This window comes from Protopterus annectens, chromosome 1.part2 (genome assembly GCF_019279795.1).
Source record: "Protopterus annectens isolate FY-2018-M chromosome 1.part2, PAN1.0, whole genome shotgun sequence".
Lineage (NCBI taxonomy): Eukaryota > Metazoa > Chordata > Ceratodontiformes > Protopteridae > Protopterus > Protopterus annectens.
This window is the reverse complement of record NC_056727.1, coordinates 821,674,355-821,693,213: the sequence shown is the minus strand read 5'-3', so window position 1 is coordinate 821,693,213 and position 18,859 is coordinate 821,674,355. Positions and strand designations below refer to the sequence as shown.

Genomic DNA, 18,859 nt, shown 5'->3' with positions numbered 1-18,859 from the left:
TTGCAGTTTATCTTACAGCTAAAAGTTAATGTTTTCTGAAACCCTACTGGTTGCTTTTTCACATCTGTGATGGGAATAAAGATAAGAAAAGAGCAGACAGCAATTAATATAAGTAGAAGCACAGGCTGTAGCATTCACCTTAGCATGGATAATATTAATTTTAAGTTAGGTAACACCTGTGGGTGCAGCTGTGGCTTTGGGACAATTGATCTTATTAGGAGTGCTGCATTTCATTATTTGAAGATGTATGTAGTTTGTGTATTTAAGTTAATATGTTCTGGGGTGTGTGTGTCTTTTTTTGATGGTTTTCAATAAAATAAAATGTCTTGTAAAATGTAACATAGGTTTAAATAGAGATGACAAGAAGCAACTGTATAAAAGGTCAACCTGTTGAACATTAGTAGATGCATGTAACACAAAACCTGGAAATAGACATTTAAAAAAATTGTCATACATAATAGTTGGGAATAATAAATTATTATCATAATGACTACACTATCCATATTATTTTGGAACATGAATGGTTTTACAGGTATAGACAAAAAGGCAAGAGTATTGAGTTATATTAAGAAATACAGAATGCAACAAGCAATACTACAGAGACTTATTTGGAAAGAAGTGGGCATGTGAATTTGATAAAGAGTGTATTTCAGAATGAATATTCAGCAGGCTATCAGGGAAAATGGAAACAGAGTATTTAATACTAATTACTAGAGGTGCTACAAAAGTAATAGAAGAGAAAACAGATAATGGTAGATTTGTGGTAGTAAGGGGGCTATTGGAAAGGGAGGAGGATTATGCTGGCATGTATGCTGGCCACCTAAAACTGCTATTGTAGAGCTTAAAAAAATTGGGAGAAATAATCATCTTTCAATCATCTTTCAACAGGGAATATTTACTTATAGGTGGGGACTGGAATTTCATTTGCAACAGTGAGGATGTATCTAAGGGACCTAGAAGAGACAACATATACAAAACAGGGTTGATTTCTGCTAACTTTTTATATATATTGGGTATGGAAGCTTTGAATCAAGTAGTAGAAACTCAGTGGGAATTTACATCTTATTCACCAAAGTATAATAACTGGGCTAGATTTCACAGAAATTATATTTCACACAATTGAAAGCATCAACACATGTCCAATAATTATTCCAGATCATGCGCCCGTAACAACTAAAGTAAATGAAGTAAAACTGAGACACTGGCACTTCCTACCTGTTAAAAAGAAAGGATTTTAATATAAATTATTCAAGATATATTAAGGAAGATTGAAATTTCTTCTGAAGTTATTGCCAGTAAGTGGGATAAAATGAAAGTGGAGTTTAAAAATAATGCAAAAATAAAAGAAAAAGATATATTGTTAATAAGTAGTAGGAGTTATTTAGAGGGTCTGGAAAAGGTTAAAATATTGCAGCATAAGGGCAATTTCAGAGAACAAGAAGAGGGAAAAGGTGCATCTGCAGACTGCTAAAGAGAATATATGGGAATATCCGGCTATTATGCATGAGTTTAGAAAGATTGCTGTTAAGTAACTGATTTTTTTTTTTTATAATAACTCCAGAGCATAAAAGCGTTTAGCATGGCTAAGGCAACAGAAAGTAGAAGTGGTTGCTGCTGAACTTAGGGAACCTACAACAAGAAAAAACAACCAGAGATTCAATATAATGGCATTGCTTTGAAGGAAAAGAAAAATAGACCGACCCAGTTTGTGCAATTCTATGAAACTAAACTTGACATTGAAAACAAAATGACTCCATCTGTCTATCTGTAAACTTATAAAGGTTGTGCCATACTGCAGTGTATGAGGAATGAAAGTGTCATAAGGAACATAAGGCAAATGTTCTAAGCTAGTTGATACACAGTTTAGATGGTCACTACTATAAAGCATAAGCACAAAATACAAGTCAATGTTCATAAGACATCTAAGGGGATAATAGAAACTAACAGATAAGCAGGGTAAGCAATGAAATAAAAGAAAACAAGCAAAGCCTTGCTTCCCCTTCTGTACTCTCAAAGTGGCCATGTGATGTAAAGCATAATTCTCATGTCCAGAGGAGAGACGAAAACAAACAACTGCGTTGATTCTTATAGTTTAAGCCAAGGGCATTAATCTAGACATATTCTCTTGTAAAAACAAGGGGATAATTATTTTAATTCTACATATAATATAATCAGTAAACTTTTATATTCATAACTATCAAATATGTTCCCAGTTTTGCTTTGAAAGGCTGTGCAGTCTTGAGGGGTAGGACCCATATAGCTACATTACTGTTATAGTAAGTTTACTTATGCAACTGTACATTCTGCAGCACCTGGGTCTCCCTTGTAGCTTTGCTGTACCTTACAATTTTTTTTTAATGCCTCAAGTCTTGCCATATTATGCAAGGTGTATGGCAACACTAAAAACTGTTACTATGTAGATTATATGTATAAGAATGCTTATCTAGTAGTTGTATTTATGATGCTGACTTCACACTGTTGTACTTCTGTGCTACAATTCAAAGAACTTGAGTAGTGAAAAAGGGCGCTCCAGTACTGTATGTGATAGTACTCTGGAGCGCAGTGGAAGTTTAATTTTAGTCATTGGGCTGTACTAGATGTTACTTGGTGAAGAATGGCCATTATGTTTAGCCCAGGTTTACAGTATGTGACTTGGAATTGTTCATGTATCTCAATCATTGTAAATCGTATTTTATGCATAAAGTTGTAATTTACAGAGCTAAAAACATATGATCCGATGTTGTCTTTTCCTTTGGAATCAACAGATGGGTTATTGGATCTGATCAGATCTTACCTTTCCACTTTTATCAGCAACTTGGATCCATGGCTCTGACACCTCCGCTACCCATAATTCACTATGGTCACCAGATAGCCTCAGATCTCATTTGTCCTTTGATCAATCAAGGCATGATTTAAGGGCTCTGCATCTGTAGCTTAACTAAGCATTTTTCTTTTTTTTTCTGAGTACTAAATCTTGCATAATCTTTCTCTGGCTGTCTAATCAGATTTGGTAATTAGTTTTGTGTTGTAATCTTAATTACTTTTTAAGGGACGTGTTTGTTATTCACACCTTCCTTACCAAAAAAGTTCTTTATCTTTACTAGCTAGTTGCTAATTGCTATTTTTTTCTTCTGCTAGACTTGAGTGTTAATGGTTGTTTTTCTACGGTTATAATTGCAAGGTATTTTTTCTGTCTTAGAGTTGTTGCTTCTGCTGGTGTCTGCTATTGTGACTGTTTTCTTGGTACCATGTCTGACAAAGCAAAGCCACTGGTTCCAGAAAATGTATGGCTTGTAGGCACAAAATTCCACCCCAAGACCCTCACTTCCTCTGCATTTACTGCTTAGGTGTAGCTCTCTTAGATGTTGATTGTTTGGCCTATGCCTCTTTCAGGGCCAGGACCAGCGCTCTAGCTGGTCACTGAGACATGTTGGTACTTAAAAGCCTTCTATTTACCCAAACAGGAGGATCAGTACCTCTGTTTTAGAAACCTCTTCTCCTTCCACAAAGAAGTCTGATAAAGTAAAAACTGGCAAGGAAAGGGAGAGGGACATGGAAAAAGAGATAAGTAAGGGGGAAAAAAAGGAACAGAAAAAGAGGGTAGAAAATCTGAGAAAATTTTAGTAGACACTGAGATGCGCAGATCCACCTGCCACACAGGTCCTTCAGACCCATTTCTCATCTGCACCCTGTCATTTCTGTCTGAAGGTGACTTGCCAACCTGCTTCTTGACCACCATTGTTGACTTTGTCCTTTAGCTCCAATTGGTCATCACTGAGTCTGCTGGAAGCTGACATTCACAAGTTGATGTAGAAGTTTCTTTGGACAGAGTTTAGGTTGGGGGTTCTCCTGCTGCCTTCCCCTCCAGAAGTTTTCAAAGCTGTCCTTCTCCAGCTGTGGATTGTTCAGTGCCGTTGGTTTCAGACCTGAGTCAGACTGGAACTGGAAATTTTCCATCTCTGTCTTCCTCAGGTTGAAGAGGTACTGCTTTGAGCCCATTCTCAGCTTCAGCTTTTGAGGCATTTGAATGGGATGTTCCCAGATCTAAAGAGAAGGTGTCTGTATCCCACTCAGTTCCATCCCAACATCCTGTGAATTCTCTAGCCATGTCCACTCATCTTGTCCAACAGGGACAGTAAATTTCACACAGCCTGAAGGGCTCTTGCTTGGCATGCTCTCCCTCTGATTCTGCACCCCAACTAGAAACCCCTACAAACAGGCTAGTAAGAGAAGGTGCTTAAACTCATCTCCAGAGTCTGCCACAGAAGACAGTTCTTTTGTTGAAGGGGAGGGTTCACCACAATGCCCTCTGGAAGACATCTCCTTTGGAAATGTAATGGAGTTGATGAAGCAAACAGGGAGTTGGTCTACTGAAGCCCCTCTCCAGAGAAGTCAGTCTTCCCTGAGGGATTCAAGGTTGGCTTGTCTACCTCCTAGGTGTTCCCACCCACTGATGAGTTAATAGATTTCATCTCTCAGTGGGCCTGGAAGGACTCTGACATGGAGGAGCTGATCCCATGTAAATTGGATAAGATTTTGGTTGTCCCTAAAAACAAGTCCCACTGGATCAAGAGTCCCCCAGTAGATGCCTTATTTTTGTGTCACCCACCAAAATGGAGTTCTCAGAAGACAGCACATCTGTTCATCCCCCTAATCAAGAATCTAGGGCATTGGACAAATTTGGGAAATGGACATAAGCTTCGGCAGCTTTTGCACTCAGAGCGTTGAACTGCTAGGCTTACATGCCTAGTGGGACTAACCTAGTTAGCAAATGGTAATAAATAAATAAGTAAATAAAGTAAATAAATAAATAAATGCACACATACATATGTACATACATGAATCATTTTTATTGGGACTTGTCCAAGGAACTGTCAAAATTCCTCTGTGGTAATCTGCATGTGAATATCCAGAAGTCAAGTGCGATCTCAGCTATCTACCTTTCAGTCAGTGACCAATGTGACCATGCGTCTGCTGTTTAATGCAGTTGATTGCATGGCAAGGGCATCAGGGACAGGCATTAATGTTCACCAACATGCCTGGATGTGCTTATGTGATTCTTGTGGAAAGTCTCAAGACATCCTTTATCAAGGCTCCCTTTGATGGTGTGACCCACTTTGGAACAAAGGTTAAAGAAATGCTTATCAGATGCAAACAGGAGGGCAAAACCCTGTCTGCAGTAGGCATTTATTTTTCCACCCTTCAAAAGACCTTTTCCCAGAACCAAAATTTTGAAGATAAGGTTTTGAAAGTCCCAGGGTTTTGGTCAAGGTGTTTTTGCTGACAGACCGCACCCTTTGGAGGCAGAGGGAGGAAATCATTTTTATTGACATCACTCCAGGGACAGAGGCAGACTGCAGTATCAAGGGTTCTGAGGTCCCTTCACCAAGAAACTCTTCCAGCACTCTTGAATGGTTGCCTGAGTGCTGCACTCTGGAGACAGTCAGGAGATGCTTATATTTGCACCCTCAAGCCTGGTGGGCCATTACCCATGATTCCTAGGTGCAGAGAGTAATCACCAGAGGCTACTTTATTCCCTTTCTTTTCCCTCCATAAAGACAAAACAGAATTCCTGATCTTCCATCCAGTCAGATGGAATTGGCAGTAGTAGAGTTTGCAAAACTGCTAGAAAAGTGAGTCATCCAGGAGGAAACACCAGACTAGCAATTGTCCAGAGTCTATTCATGGTTCTTTTTGGTTCTGAAAAAAACAGGGGACCTATGCTACCTCAGCTAGTTCAGTCCATACTACCTCTTCTGAGGAAGGAAGTCTGGACATGCCTAATAGATCTCCAGGATGCATACTATTACATCACGATAGCAAAGCAGTCCAGGAGACTTCTCATTTTCCAACTGGGAGCCAGTCATTTTCAATTCAGAGCTCTGCCCTTTGGCCTCACCACAGCCCCCAGGGTGTTCACCAAAAGCATGGCAGTTGAGAGAGTATATCTCAGGCATCAAGGGTTCCAGGTGTTCCACTACCTGGATGAGTGTCTCCTTGCTACATCAACCAGAGATCAACTAATTCAGTGCAGGGACTTCCTGCCCCAGCTGTCTCCACACTTGGGTGTTATGATCAACCTTACCAAAAGCCAGATGACTTTCACAATCGAGAATCCTATCACTACATCAAAAAGCTTCTGAGGTCCTTCATCACCCCAGTCTTCCAGCAAGACTTGTCCTCCAACTGCTGGGTTCACTGGCTACATCAGTCACTCTAGTACTTCAGGAAAGATTCTTCATTAGAGACCTGCATTGGACCAGTGGACACTTTCAGTACAATGGTCCTTTATGTTTCAAGCCCTTCATGCCCCAGTACAATTTACACCACTTTGCAAGAATCACATACCTTGGTGGCTGAGTTCACAGATGGTATCATGAGGTCAGTCATTCACCCTACTATCCTGATAACCACTGTGACCATGGACGCTTACTTTCCAAGGTGGGGTGGTATTACAAAGGGGAAAATGGTTCAAAGTACTTGGTCGTCAACAAAAGCCAGTCTTCACATCAACATCTTGACAGTGAGGGAAGTCCTTCTAACACTGCAGACTTTTCAGGACTGTCTGCCTGAGGGTGTGATATCCATCTAGACAAATGACATGGCAATGGTCTGGTATTTCAGTAAACAAGGAAAAACCCATTCATACCTGCTGTGCTGGGTAGCCATGAAAGTGTGGCAGTGGGTAATGTCTTCCTAATGCTATTGATCACAGTACAGATCCTGAGGACTTCGAGTGTTCTAGCAGACAAGCTAAGCAGGTCTATCTTCTGTCCCTTGAGTCATCCCTCAATCAGTCAATAGCTGTATTGATTTTCAGTCGCTGGGGCTAGCCTTGTGATCTCTTCAGTTCCCACCTAAATAACAAATTCAGTAGTTACTTTTCCGGTATCCCTCTATGCAGTTACAGAGGTCTCCTGTATGCATTTCCACCTTTTCCAGTGATAACCAAAATTCTTTAGAAAGTCTGCAAGGCAAATGTTATTCTCATTGTGCCTTTTTGACCCCTGCAGGTTTGGTTCCTCTTTCTGTGGCCTCATCTGAGATACCCTCAATGAGTGTTGGATTCACGTCCAGACCCCCTGTTTTACCCATCGTGTCAGCATCACAGAAACATAAAAACCCTGAAACTGACCACATGGTTTCTCCAATTTTAATAGTGGCCAGATATGCCAGGCTGTCATTTCTAAGCATTCATATTTTATTTGTGTTGGAAAAAACAAACACTTGGAAGGTTTACCTTAGCAAATGGAAATAAAATCACTATATGGTCTTCTTCCAAGGGTTTGGACCCTTTTCAGACCCTCTGCCTTCTATTTTAGATTTCTTAGTGGATCTGTTTTGTAAAGATGCTGTTTTTTCAACTATCAAATTTCATTTTGCAGCCATATCTAATTTCTCCATGGACCAGGTTCAAACTTTCATTGCTTTCTTGAAAACTTCCAAGGCTTGTTTGAAGGGCACTTCTCGTCTGAGGCCTCTGATCTATGATATAATTCCTCCATAGGACATTACTATTATATTGTGGGTGTTAACTAGAGCTTCCTTCAAGTTCCATCTTCAATGGACCTTTAACTCCTGACTTGGAAGACAATACCTTTAGTGGCAATTATTTCTGCCAGGAAGATTTCTGAACATCAGACATTGTTTTGCAGACCTCTGTACCATGTGTTTCACAAGGATAGGGTGTCTTTGTGAACTAATCTTCATTTCTTATCTAAAGTGGCCTCTGAAGCAAATCTTAATCAGATGATCAGTCTGCCAGTGTTCCTTCCAAATTTTTCAAAGGAGAATATCCTTTGCATCTGATGGATGTACATTGTCAACTTAAGTTTTATGTATATCGCACAAAGGTTATCAGAAAGTAAAACCAGTTTTCAACTCTCCTTCTCAAAACTAAATTGGGAAAAGGAGTCTTTAAAGTAGCATTGTCCAGAGGCTTTCCAACTGTATTTCCTTTCTTTATGACAAAGTGAGGTTAACTTTATCTAGCAAACCAAAGGCTCATTAAGCTAGAGCTGTGGCCACCTCCACAGCTTTTTTCATTAGTTGTCACATTATAGGTTGAATGTACAATGTAGAGCTCTTATATCTTTTGGCTCTACCAAACTCAGCAGTATGCTTCCATGAGACCTCCTGCTTTTATGAGTGGCTTGGGAATCTGTCCCAGCTGTTTACCTGGATGGAAAAGACAACATTGGATAAATAAGTTATGCACTTACCATAATGCCAGATCTGTCCAGTTCAACACTCCCTTCCCATACCTCAGAACTCTACAGATTTTCACAGGATGTCCAGATTTTTTGTCTCATATTTTTGATCTGTTCTTCATAAAATGTTATGACTTTTTGGCAAATCACTGGGATGATCAAAGGATTGAAGTCACTAAATAATGATATACATTTGTGTATCAGACATCATATCCTTCAGAAAAATGCATGCTAAGAGAAATCCTGTAATTCTAGCAACTTGCTAAGTTAATGACAGCAATATTTAAAATCTGTCCCTATTTTTAGGCCTATGTCCCCCCCATTCTGTCAGGCTTTGTCCACATGTTTTGTGCTAAGAGGTTGAGAAGTATGTCCCTCCCTCTGTCCCCCATCCTTAATTGTCTTTTCTGTCTCCTGGCTGAACAGCTGGTCCTGACCAGAGACCTTTTATTTGTACAGCTTATTGTTGTTTCCTGTGTCCATTGTTGTTCAAGTTAGGATTGGTCAGTAAAACCTGTGTTTATTGTTTCACTGGGTGTGCGATAACTATAAGCAGGCAAGCTGTATCTGAGGTAATCTGAGGACCAGAGGGAATTATGGGTAGGGACGGAGTCAGAACCCAAGGTTGTATCCAGTCAGGTCTGATAACCCAACTTTTAAACTGGATGGAACACAACAATATAGATCTGGTGTTATGGTAAGTACCTATCTTTTATACAATCATATGACAGAAATGTAAGAATTTCACTTTGAGGGTAAAGTCATCTTTAGGTCAGAATAGTCACCTGAAAAGTTAAGGCAAACTGAACAAATATTCATTTGTCATAGATGCTATATCCACGATTAATCTTTAAAAATCAAACATTTTTGAATTGTATATGACAGTTATGGCAGGTATTTGCTAAACTACTGGATAAAGAATTTATAATGAAATTGATTCATGTGTATGTATGTATAACCCCTTGGTGCATATTGTCAGCATTATAGACAGTCTGTTTATTTTTCCTTTATTAAATTAGGAGGTGGCAGTCACCCTCTTCTAGTGCCTTATGATACACTGACAGCAAAGGAAAAAGCTAAGGATCGAGAGAAGGCCCAGGAGATCCTAAAGTTTCTTCAGATCAGTGGATATGCTGTCTCAAGGTAATGGTGTCTGATAAATTCTGCATTCAAATTATCTGACAGTGTACTTGCATGTCTTGTCCTTTATTAACTGCATTAACATAGAACAAAATATTAAGTTCCTTTTTTGGGTAAAGTGAAGGGGCTCAAATATTAACGCATTAATTTCTGAGAGACATACAAAAACATTAGATAAAGCAGATGTTACATAAGTGATGTTTTTATGAGCAACGCAGATGATTAACAATAGGATATTTAAAACATTAAGGCATAAAACTTCATAACCCATGCCAAGTAAGGCATTTTTCCAGAAGAAATCAATATTAACAAAATTAAAGAGCAGTGTAATTCAGATTACAGCAGCACTGATATAGGTGTTTGTACAGGAATAAAAGTCTTTTAAGTGTAACTAGTTTCTATTTTCATGCCTGCAGTCTAACTTTCAATGAAAACTTAACATTAAAAATGTTAGGTAGTACAATTGCCCAAGCTTGTTAGTTTATTTATACTAACACAAAATAAATAAACTGGACACTAGTAAAAGTGGCCATTTAACTGTGTCTAGTATTGATAAATTCAGTGCTAGACATTTTAATGACTGAGTTACATTTGATCAATGTTTACTATACCCGACATCTTTTAAAAATGTTTCCTCTTTTCACAAGTAGGCTTTGTTTCTTTTCTAGAACCTTCTTAGAAAACTATGTCTTGCACCAGTTATGCTTGCAAAATCCAGTCCTTTGCCATTTTTTCAGTGTATTTATCTTTTTGAAACAAGGTAAAGTATTTTGGGATAGGTGAGCACATGCAGAGTTATATACATTCTACATGTGTGCATTTGACTCTTTTACAGTACATCTTAGCCCAAGGAGAACAGCTTCATCTCAGGGACTGGGACTTGTGCTTATCTTTGCTGATATGCAAACCATGACTGTAGACCTTAGAAGTTGACAGATGGATTCACAAAGCAGTACTATACCCTGTATACAAAGGCAACTATTGACAATGTCTGCACACAGAATCCAGACAGCATTACTGAGACATCAGTCCATGTGGGTTTGTGTGCATCAGTACCTATGAGAATCATGCAAAAGGAAATAAAGTTTGCAACCTATCAGCCTTGAGATATGGAGTCCCAATGAAACAAGGCCACATATCACTGCAGACACAAAGCCTAGATGTGACACAGATGGTGCTGAGAGCTGGTGAGAGTACAGTACAGGACAGTGACTGTGCAACAAGAACAGCAACAGAGTATCGCCACTACAGGGATGTATTCCAGAATAGCAGTTGTGCATACTTTCAGCTGGGCACAGGGTCGCACACGGAAGGTCACCAGCCCAGAAATGAAAAGTATTATGCTTAGTAACAACCCAAAATCTAAAATCGTGCAACAGATGAGGATCCTAGTCGACTTTTCCATTTGCCCCAGAGCACTAGGTGATTTGTTCACATTTGCACACATTAAGTGAATGGAGACTGGTGGAATCAAACCCTGGAGTACAAAAAACATCTGTTTAAGAATTTATACCCATAATCCTTTGTTCTAGCTGACAGATATTTATGGACATATATGTGCATGCATTTAGAAATACTTGTGCAGACACAAATACATGCACACATGTACGCAAATACACATGTTCAATTTAACTTTTTGCCATATTGGCTTGTATACTCTTTCTTAAACATGAACTTCATTATTAAAACTTTAGTACTGTCTCTGTACTGCATTATTGTTTATATTGGTACTTTTTAGTGCACTTGATGTATTTTATCTTACTTTTGTATTATAGTTTGGGCATATATCTTGGCTGAAGGTTGATAATGTCTACTGTAGGATTCTTCCTAGGTGGTTATTGGCTATATAAATTAATAAACAGCAAATATTTTTAGCATTCAGGATGCTGGATTTCTATGGGGACTGCTGCAAGATTGACGACTGCATTGCCAGATTACATTCACCAGCTGATGTTGAATCTCATTTGAAGCTAAGTTTAGTGAACTGTGCATTGCAGTGTATTGGGAAAAGAATTTAAATGCATTAAAATGCACTTTTGAACATGGACCCACTACCTCTTTTCTGAGCCTCAAAGCCTACCTTCTGTTAGCTGTTTCTTTTGTAGATCAGTAATGTTCTTTATTGAATATGGATGCATGGAAAGGCACTTGTATTTTATGTAAGTCCATTTTTATAAATTGTAGAAATAAGTCTGTCAGTTGTTTTCATGAGTTCTTTATTGTAGTTCATTATAACACATGGCTGTAACTTTAGAGCCCAAGAGAAAATACTTTGGTAAAATACATTTTGAAAATATTTAATATAATCCATTTACCACACAGTTTACACTTGTTTGCTGAAATGATCTGTGCTTTCTTGACATTCATTTAGTCTGGCTTCTAATGCTCTGTATATGTATGCATTGTATTTATAAATCAACATAAAAGAAAGTTTAAATTGAATTTCTTTGTTAAACTGTCTTTGCAGGGGTTCAAAGGATTTAGAACTGGATACACCTTCTATAGAGAAACGATTTGCATACAGTTTCCTTCAACAACTCATACGTTATGTGGATGAGGCTCATCAGTACATCCTTGAGTATGGTACTGTGCATTAACCTAATCTTTTTTTTTTAAGGAAAGGGGCATGCATGAATAAATGTAATAGTTGCTGTCTTGTTAGCCGAAACAACATCTTAGAAAAACTATCAATTTTACAAGGCTTGGCAGTTACTGCTCTAGGTTTTACATAGAATATAGTGTCTATATGTGTTTTGAAATCCTGCTGATCTGTAACAAATAATTTCTTATGTATTGTTTATGATTCATCCCCCATGGGTCTATATTACAAAATCAAAAAGTCCTGCAATTGAACAGCATTTACATTGAAAGGCACCCCACACCCCCCCCCGCTAATTATATATACTTTTAGATCACACTACAGTGAGGGAAGGGCAAATTTTCCAATCTTCACGGTATTGCAATCTCACTATAAGCACCTCAATGAACAGCAGTTCGATGTACAGTGCCATTTGATGAAATCACTTTTTGATACCGTGATATAGAGCCATCCCCCAACAGACTTGAAAAGGCAGATTATAATACTTAGCAACTGTCTTTTTCTAAACTAAGAATAGTAAATGATCACAAAAAGCTGTGCATTTTCAGAGACTTTTAGTTGTATAATTATATAACCATCCAAAGAAACGTACTAACATGTAAGCAATGTTATAAAAAAGGAAAGCATCCAGGACTGAATAATGCTTAGAAATTGCTAAAAACTGAAAGAAAAACACCTGTCTTTTGAAGATAATGCACTGTAATATTTACAAAATCAGCATGTTTTACCTTTTGTGAAGGTTTTTGCTTAAGCTGGGCTTGAAAAGATTTTGCACAGTAATCTTAATAACTAATACCTGATGCACACATGTGACTAATGCACACACATGCATATTCACAGTCAACATTAGTACTACTAATGCAGTACCCCTGCCCATTTTTTGCTTTTCCAGTACCAGTGTGATTATTTGCTTATCTTTGTGTGTGTGTGTGTATACACAACTAATACACGTGTGTGTGTGTGTGTGTGTGTGTGTGTGTGTGTGTGTGTGTGTGTGTGTGTGTGTGTGTGTGTGCGTATAATATATATATATATGGGTCTAGGACACATGCTTGACTAGCATATGTCCGAATCACAAAACATCTAACACACATACACAAAAGCTCTTAACATCAAAAAGCGCTTTCGTGTATGTGTAGTTCAAAAAAAAATTTACGTTTCTACACCCCCCACACACCCCCTACTTTATTATTCTCACTCCGAGATCGCACTACAGTGGGGAAAAGGGAATTTTCCCTTACCCGCACTATAGTCCGATCTACGAAACAGGCACACATACAAGGAAGCGTTTGTCAATGTTAAGTGCTTTCGTGTACGTGTGTTCGATGTTTTGTGATTCGGACATATGCTAGTCGAGCATGTCTGGATCACATATATATCTATCTATATATATATATATATATATACATATATATATATATATATATATATATATATATATATATATATACATACAAGTAAATAGATATATAGATATGTAGAGATAGATATAACTACAGATCTATCTATTTATAGTTATAGATATATGATATCATTGTAATCATTGTAGTTGGACTGGTCTCAGAATATTTTTCATTGAGCACCTGGGTATTTGTTTTATTTTCATAGGCTTATAATTTGTGTTGAATTATAAACATTAAGTAGTAGGGCGTAAGATGCACAGGAGCTACTGTAGTTTGTTGAAGCACTGGCATTTTTTAAACACCTTTATTAATTATCACTTAAGACACAGACACACATACATTAATAGAAAACAAGCCATATTAACATTTCTTTTTAATTTACATATGTTATACATTGCACATATGTTTTCTTTCTGTATAAAAACTCTCATACAGTCCAACATTCCTACCTTCCTGTAAACCTCAATCCTCTTTCTTCTGAACATTATTCTGCATATAATGTTCCTACAAATTCCATTTTATTGTATGCTCCACTGTTCATAGGTGAAAAGGTGATTACTAGGCTAGCGACCTCCCTTTTCAAGCTTTTCCAAAGGTAACAGTCAAACCATGTACCTTGTTTTGTAAGATAAAGACATTAAACATTATAACCATGAAGAGCCACTCACTGTCCAGGTCAAGAGTGTGTTCCAACTATTTATTAGGAAAAAATACAAGAAGTTAAGCACTCTCGTCCTCAAGGACTTCATCAGAACCTGATGCCATATAAAATCTCATGACTTATATACAACTTAAAGCCTACATCACCCAATCACATTGTATCCTCATGTTAGTTCCTTAACCCTTTAGTGCCCATCATATGGTACCATCAGTGAATACAAACTCACTGTCTGAAACTTAACCAGTATGATAGACGTATGGTAAAAACTTAATAAAAAACAAAATCTTCCTACATTATTTGTGACCAAACATACATAAATATACCCACATTTCAACATGTGCTTCTTATACAAAAAATATGTTTAAAATTCTATTTTAATTTTTTACCAACTGGTAAAATTAAAAACGGCTTTCACTCCTCCTTTTTTTTTAAAAAATTCATTAGTAACAAAAGAAGGACTAACATGATAGATGTGACTTCTGAGCAACAGGTAGTTTATTTTTGAATTGCACATACATTGATTGGCTCATCTTGCTCTGTTCGCCCTATGGGCTCACTAGCTCCCCTACCCTCCCCCCAATTCCCCACCCACCCCTACATACTTAGAATTTATAGGTAACCTCCTTTACTAAGACCCTCCCTTCATCCTCCCATTATCCAATAATTATATCCCTCAGCATCATCTACACACGCCCTTCCACTTTCCACTACTCCAGCCCACCTACCAGTTCAGTATCTACACCCATATCTAATACTCACCCAACTCACATCCTTGCCAAATATAAATACCTCCTCTAACTCCACAACCTCACTCCCACTATGTCACATTACCCCCAGTCTCATCTCCAGTATATCCTCCTGGTATTAACCTCCCTATTCACCTGTCTCTCCATAGCCACCATCAGCACCTCTTATCTCCTCACAATCCCTTACTGTATCCACCCCAAATCCCCCACCCTAACCCACAACATTGCTATCACCCCCCACTCACGCAAGCATACACCCCACCATATACACCCAACCCCCCCATATACTACTTCTATCCTTCTAAAAAGCAGTCAAGTCTACAATTTCACTACCTAATCATCCAATACCTAAAATCTATCACTTGTATAACTACCCAGCTACTACTAGGAGGAGACATTCACCCCAACCCCAGGCCAGCAACCCCTGCTAATAAGCCATGCACCCATCACAATCCAGCTAAGCAGAAACGCATTGACTTACTGATACTAAATATGAATACCTGCAGTAACATGAAGAAAATAGAAGACCTTCACATTGCCATCTCTTTATATAACCCTGATATTATTCTCATCACAGAGACATGGCTTAAACCACATATTAAAGATAATTCCATCACCCCACCTGGATATAACGTTCGCAGGGCAGACCCGCTACATAAAAGAGGCAGAGGCTTAGCTCTACTTCACAGAACAATCCTACAACTCCAAGTCCTCCAAAAAGATTCCCCCAGCTTTAACAATGCAGAGACTCTATTTGCAAAACTCTCTCTTAACCAACATAAGCACCTAAACCTACTGGGTATCTGTATATCCCCGGGTGACAACCTAACCATCCTAGAATCCATACTTCACTGGGCTTCATACTCCCTCCCTCAAGAAACTATTGTGTTAGGTGACGTAAACATTGACTGGAACTCCATCCACTCTCCTAACCCCACCCAGCACATTAACCTATATAACCTCACTAAACTTATAGATACTCCCACAAGTATTGATAAGACCCCAAAAAGAGAATCTATACTTTATTGGATCCTCACAAATCAACCAAATACTGCCCATCAATGTGGCACCCTACCAAACTCTCTGAGTGACCACAGCCCCACTTTATTCCTCAGGCACAAACTTAAAATAATTAACTCTCCCTCCCTTCTATAAACCTACTCTAACAAAAAGTTTCCTAGAGACCACTTCATAAGAGCCTTGCAACATTGCAAATGGTCTCCCATCAAAACCCTTTCATTAGACAAAGCAGTTGAGTACTTCAACTCCACATTCCTAAATATCCTCAACCAACTAGCCCCACATAGCAACCCCACCCCTTGGCTCTAGAAAACCACAAAAGCCATATTTATAGCCAAGGATAAAACCTGGAAAACCTGGTGCCACACCAGATCACCCATGGCTAGGCAAACCTTTCATGAGCTCTGGAACAAAGCAAGAAAGCAGGTTAAGCTCGATAAACAAAATTACTATATCATTCAACAAAACAAATATAGTACCAAACACACAAATTCTGGGCAACAATGAACAACATCCTACAGCCCGGATTAAACACCACTCCCACTCTGAATATAACAGGTACAGACCTGGACATAGCCTCCAGTTTTAATAACTATTTCACCTCCTCCCTACTCAAACTCTTAGACAACATCACTTCCTCCAACACCCCACAACCACATCAGGCCCAAATCAATACCATACCTTTCACACTTAAGTCTCTTCCTACCTCTGCTATCCAAAAACTCCTAGCCAAACTCAAACCAACCACCCTTGCAGCTGATAACCTTCCTGCTGAATACCTCCAAATTGCATCCACAGCTATAGCCTATCCCATTTCACTTCTAATGAATAGATCCATCACCAAACACACAGTCTCATCCCTGTGGAAAACCTCATATATCATACCACTCTACAAAGGTGGCCCTCCCTAGACCTTCCCAACTATCAATTAATAGCAATTCTCTCACCCCTCTCTAAGATCCTAGAAAGATGTATTCATTACTAGTTCCTCTCCTATCTCCTTAGCAACAACCTTCTCTCCTCAACCCAACATAGATTTCACCCATCCCACAGCACCACCACTGCCCTACTCAAATTCACCAATACTATAAACTCCCACAGGAATCTAGGGAAATTAGTCTCAGCTATCTCCCTAGATTTATCCAAGGCATTTGACACAGTCTCACATAATAAACTACTGTCTTGTCTCTCTGACCTCAACCTTAACAACCCCACTCTACTTTGGTTTAAAAGCTATTTAGATAACTGCCAACAATCTGTCAAATGGCATAACTCTGTAGCACCCCCCCCCCAACTCCCAACCTCCTTAGGTGTGGCACAAGGATCAATACTAGGACTCCTTCTTTTTAATATCTTCACAAACCAACTCCATTTAGCTACCTCTAAAGCCAACATAGTCAAATACGGACACAACTCTAATATGCTCTGCACCCAACATCCAACTTCCCAACAAAAAGCCCAAGAAGCCTTCTCTGAAATAGAGAACTGGCTTAACAACTCACAACTCATACTAAATCCCAAGAAAACGCAACTGATGCTATTCCACTCTACTAAAGCGAGCAACCTTACCTTCTATATACTCTCCGCCAGCAAAACCCAAATCACCCCGTCACTGAGGCTAAACTGCTAGGTGTTACCATTGACCAGCAACTCAAATTCACTATCAACAACCATCACTAAAGTCCACAAAAAGCTAGGTTCCCTCTGTCGGTGTAAAAGTTATCTAACCACTGAATCTCGAATAGCAATAGCCAGGACCCGCCTCCTATCTACTCTACTTTATGCATCCCCAATTCTAACTAATCTTTACAAAACTGACCTTAATAAACTTTCTATCTGTTACAACAAAATCGCTAGATTTGCTAACAATGCCAAATCATGATCCCACCACTGCCTTTCCCTACAAGCCTTGCACTGGCTTGAATTTCCGAACCTATTAAGGTACCATCAACTCAGCCTAGCTCAAGTAAAAAACAGGTGAACAGGAGATAGGACAACAAACAATAAATGAAAAGGGGGGGCTCAGATTATTGCCAGCTATGATGGAAAGATGTTAACTCACAATGGTTTCCACATTTTTAACTACACAGAAAGGGAAACTGACACTGTATATTTCAGTTTACTCAAAAAAGGGTTTACATTTGTTTCCAAATCTAAAGGAAATATAGCTGACACAATGATAGAGTTAAAGTTATTTACTAGGAGGTTGAACTTATCTTTCCTAAATAAAGATAGTGTAGCCCCCGCAACAACCAATGCACTGAAGAAAAAGTGCACCTTTAACCCCCCACTATGTAAAGCTTTACAAACGTTTGAAAAAGCTTGTGAAAGGGATCTTTATGTAGCATACAGTGACAACAAGAAGAATTTTAGTAATTTAACCAAAGAACATGACTTACTTGAAGAGCTATCTAGAGACAAATCAGTCAGAGTTATGAAACCTGACAAGGGGGGGGGGGGTGGTGATGATAGCAGCACACATTGACTATGTAGCCAAAATGATGAACATGCTCTTAGACGAAACTAAGTACACCCCAGTTTCGAGAAATGAGATCAATATAGCTCACAAGAAAATTGATTTATTCTTAGAAGATGCCTTTTTGCAGGGATTCATCAGCCCAGATACCCTTGTTTTTTTGACCAAAAGAAACCCATTGATTCTGGTGGCATTTGATATCCCCAAAGTACACAAAAGCATGGAGCACCCCCATACAGGTTTATTGTAGCTGCACAGGGATCATAGACATACCCCTTAGCTGTTTACATAGACAGGAAGGTTAAACAGGTATGCAATAAACACATACATATATTAAGAGACTCCTAGGACTTTTTAGCCAAACTTGACATCGGCAGTTCCAAAGACTCTTTTCTCTAGTATACCACATCAGGAAGGTTTGGAACGTTTTGAGGATACACTCCTAGAAACCAAATTGTTTTCTGTCTATGACACACGTTTCTTGGTAGACTTGATGGAACTGGTACTAACCAATAATTTCCTGTACTTTGAAGGTGAATACTTCAAACAGGTTAGTGGTGTGGCAATGGGAGTGGTGTGTGCTCCCACTTTTGCTTACATAGTG

General features: G+C 38.7%; 1 protein-coding gene across 1 annotated transcript in view; it reads left to right on the top strand.

The window, feature by feature from the left end:
* The window catches only part of RYR2 (ryanodine receptor 2), a 6,224,161-nt gene that overhangs the window by 3,951,013 nt on the left and 2,254,289 nt on the right, over positions 1–18,859 (top strand). Inside the window, exons 59-60 of the mRNA XM_044059048.1 lie at positions 9,230–9,353; positions 11,818–11,933. Of these exons, the coding sequence (XP_043914983.1) occupies positions 9,230–9,353; positions 11,818–11,933 (240 nt within the window). The remainder of the gene's footprint in view (positions 1–9,229; positions 9,354–11,817; positions 11,934–18,859) is intronic.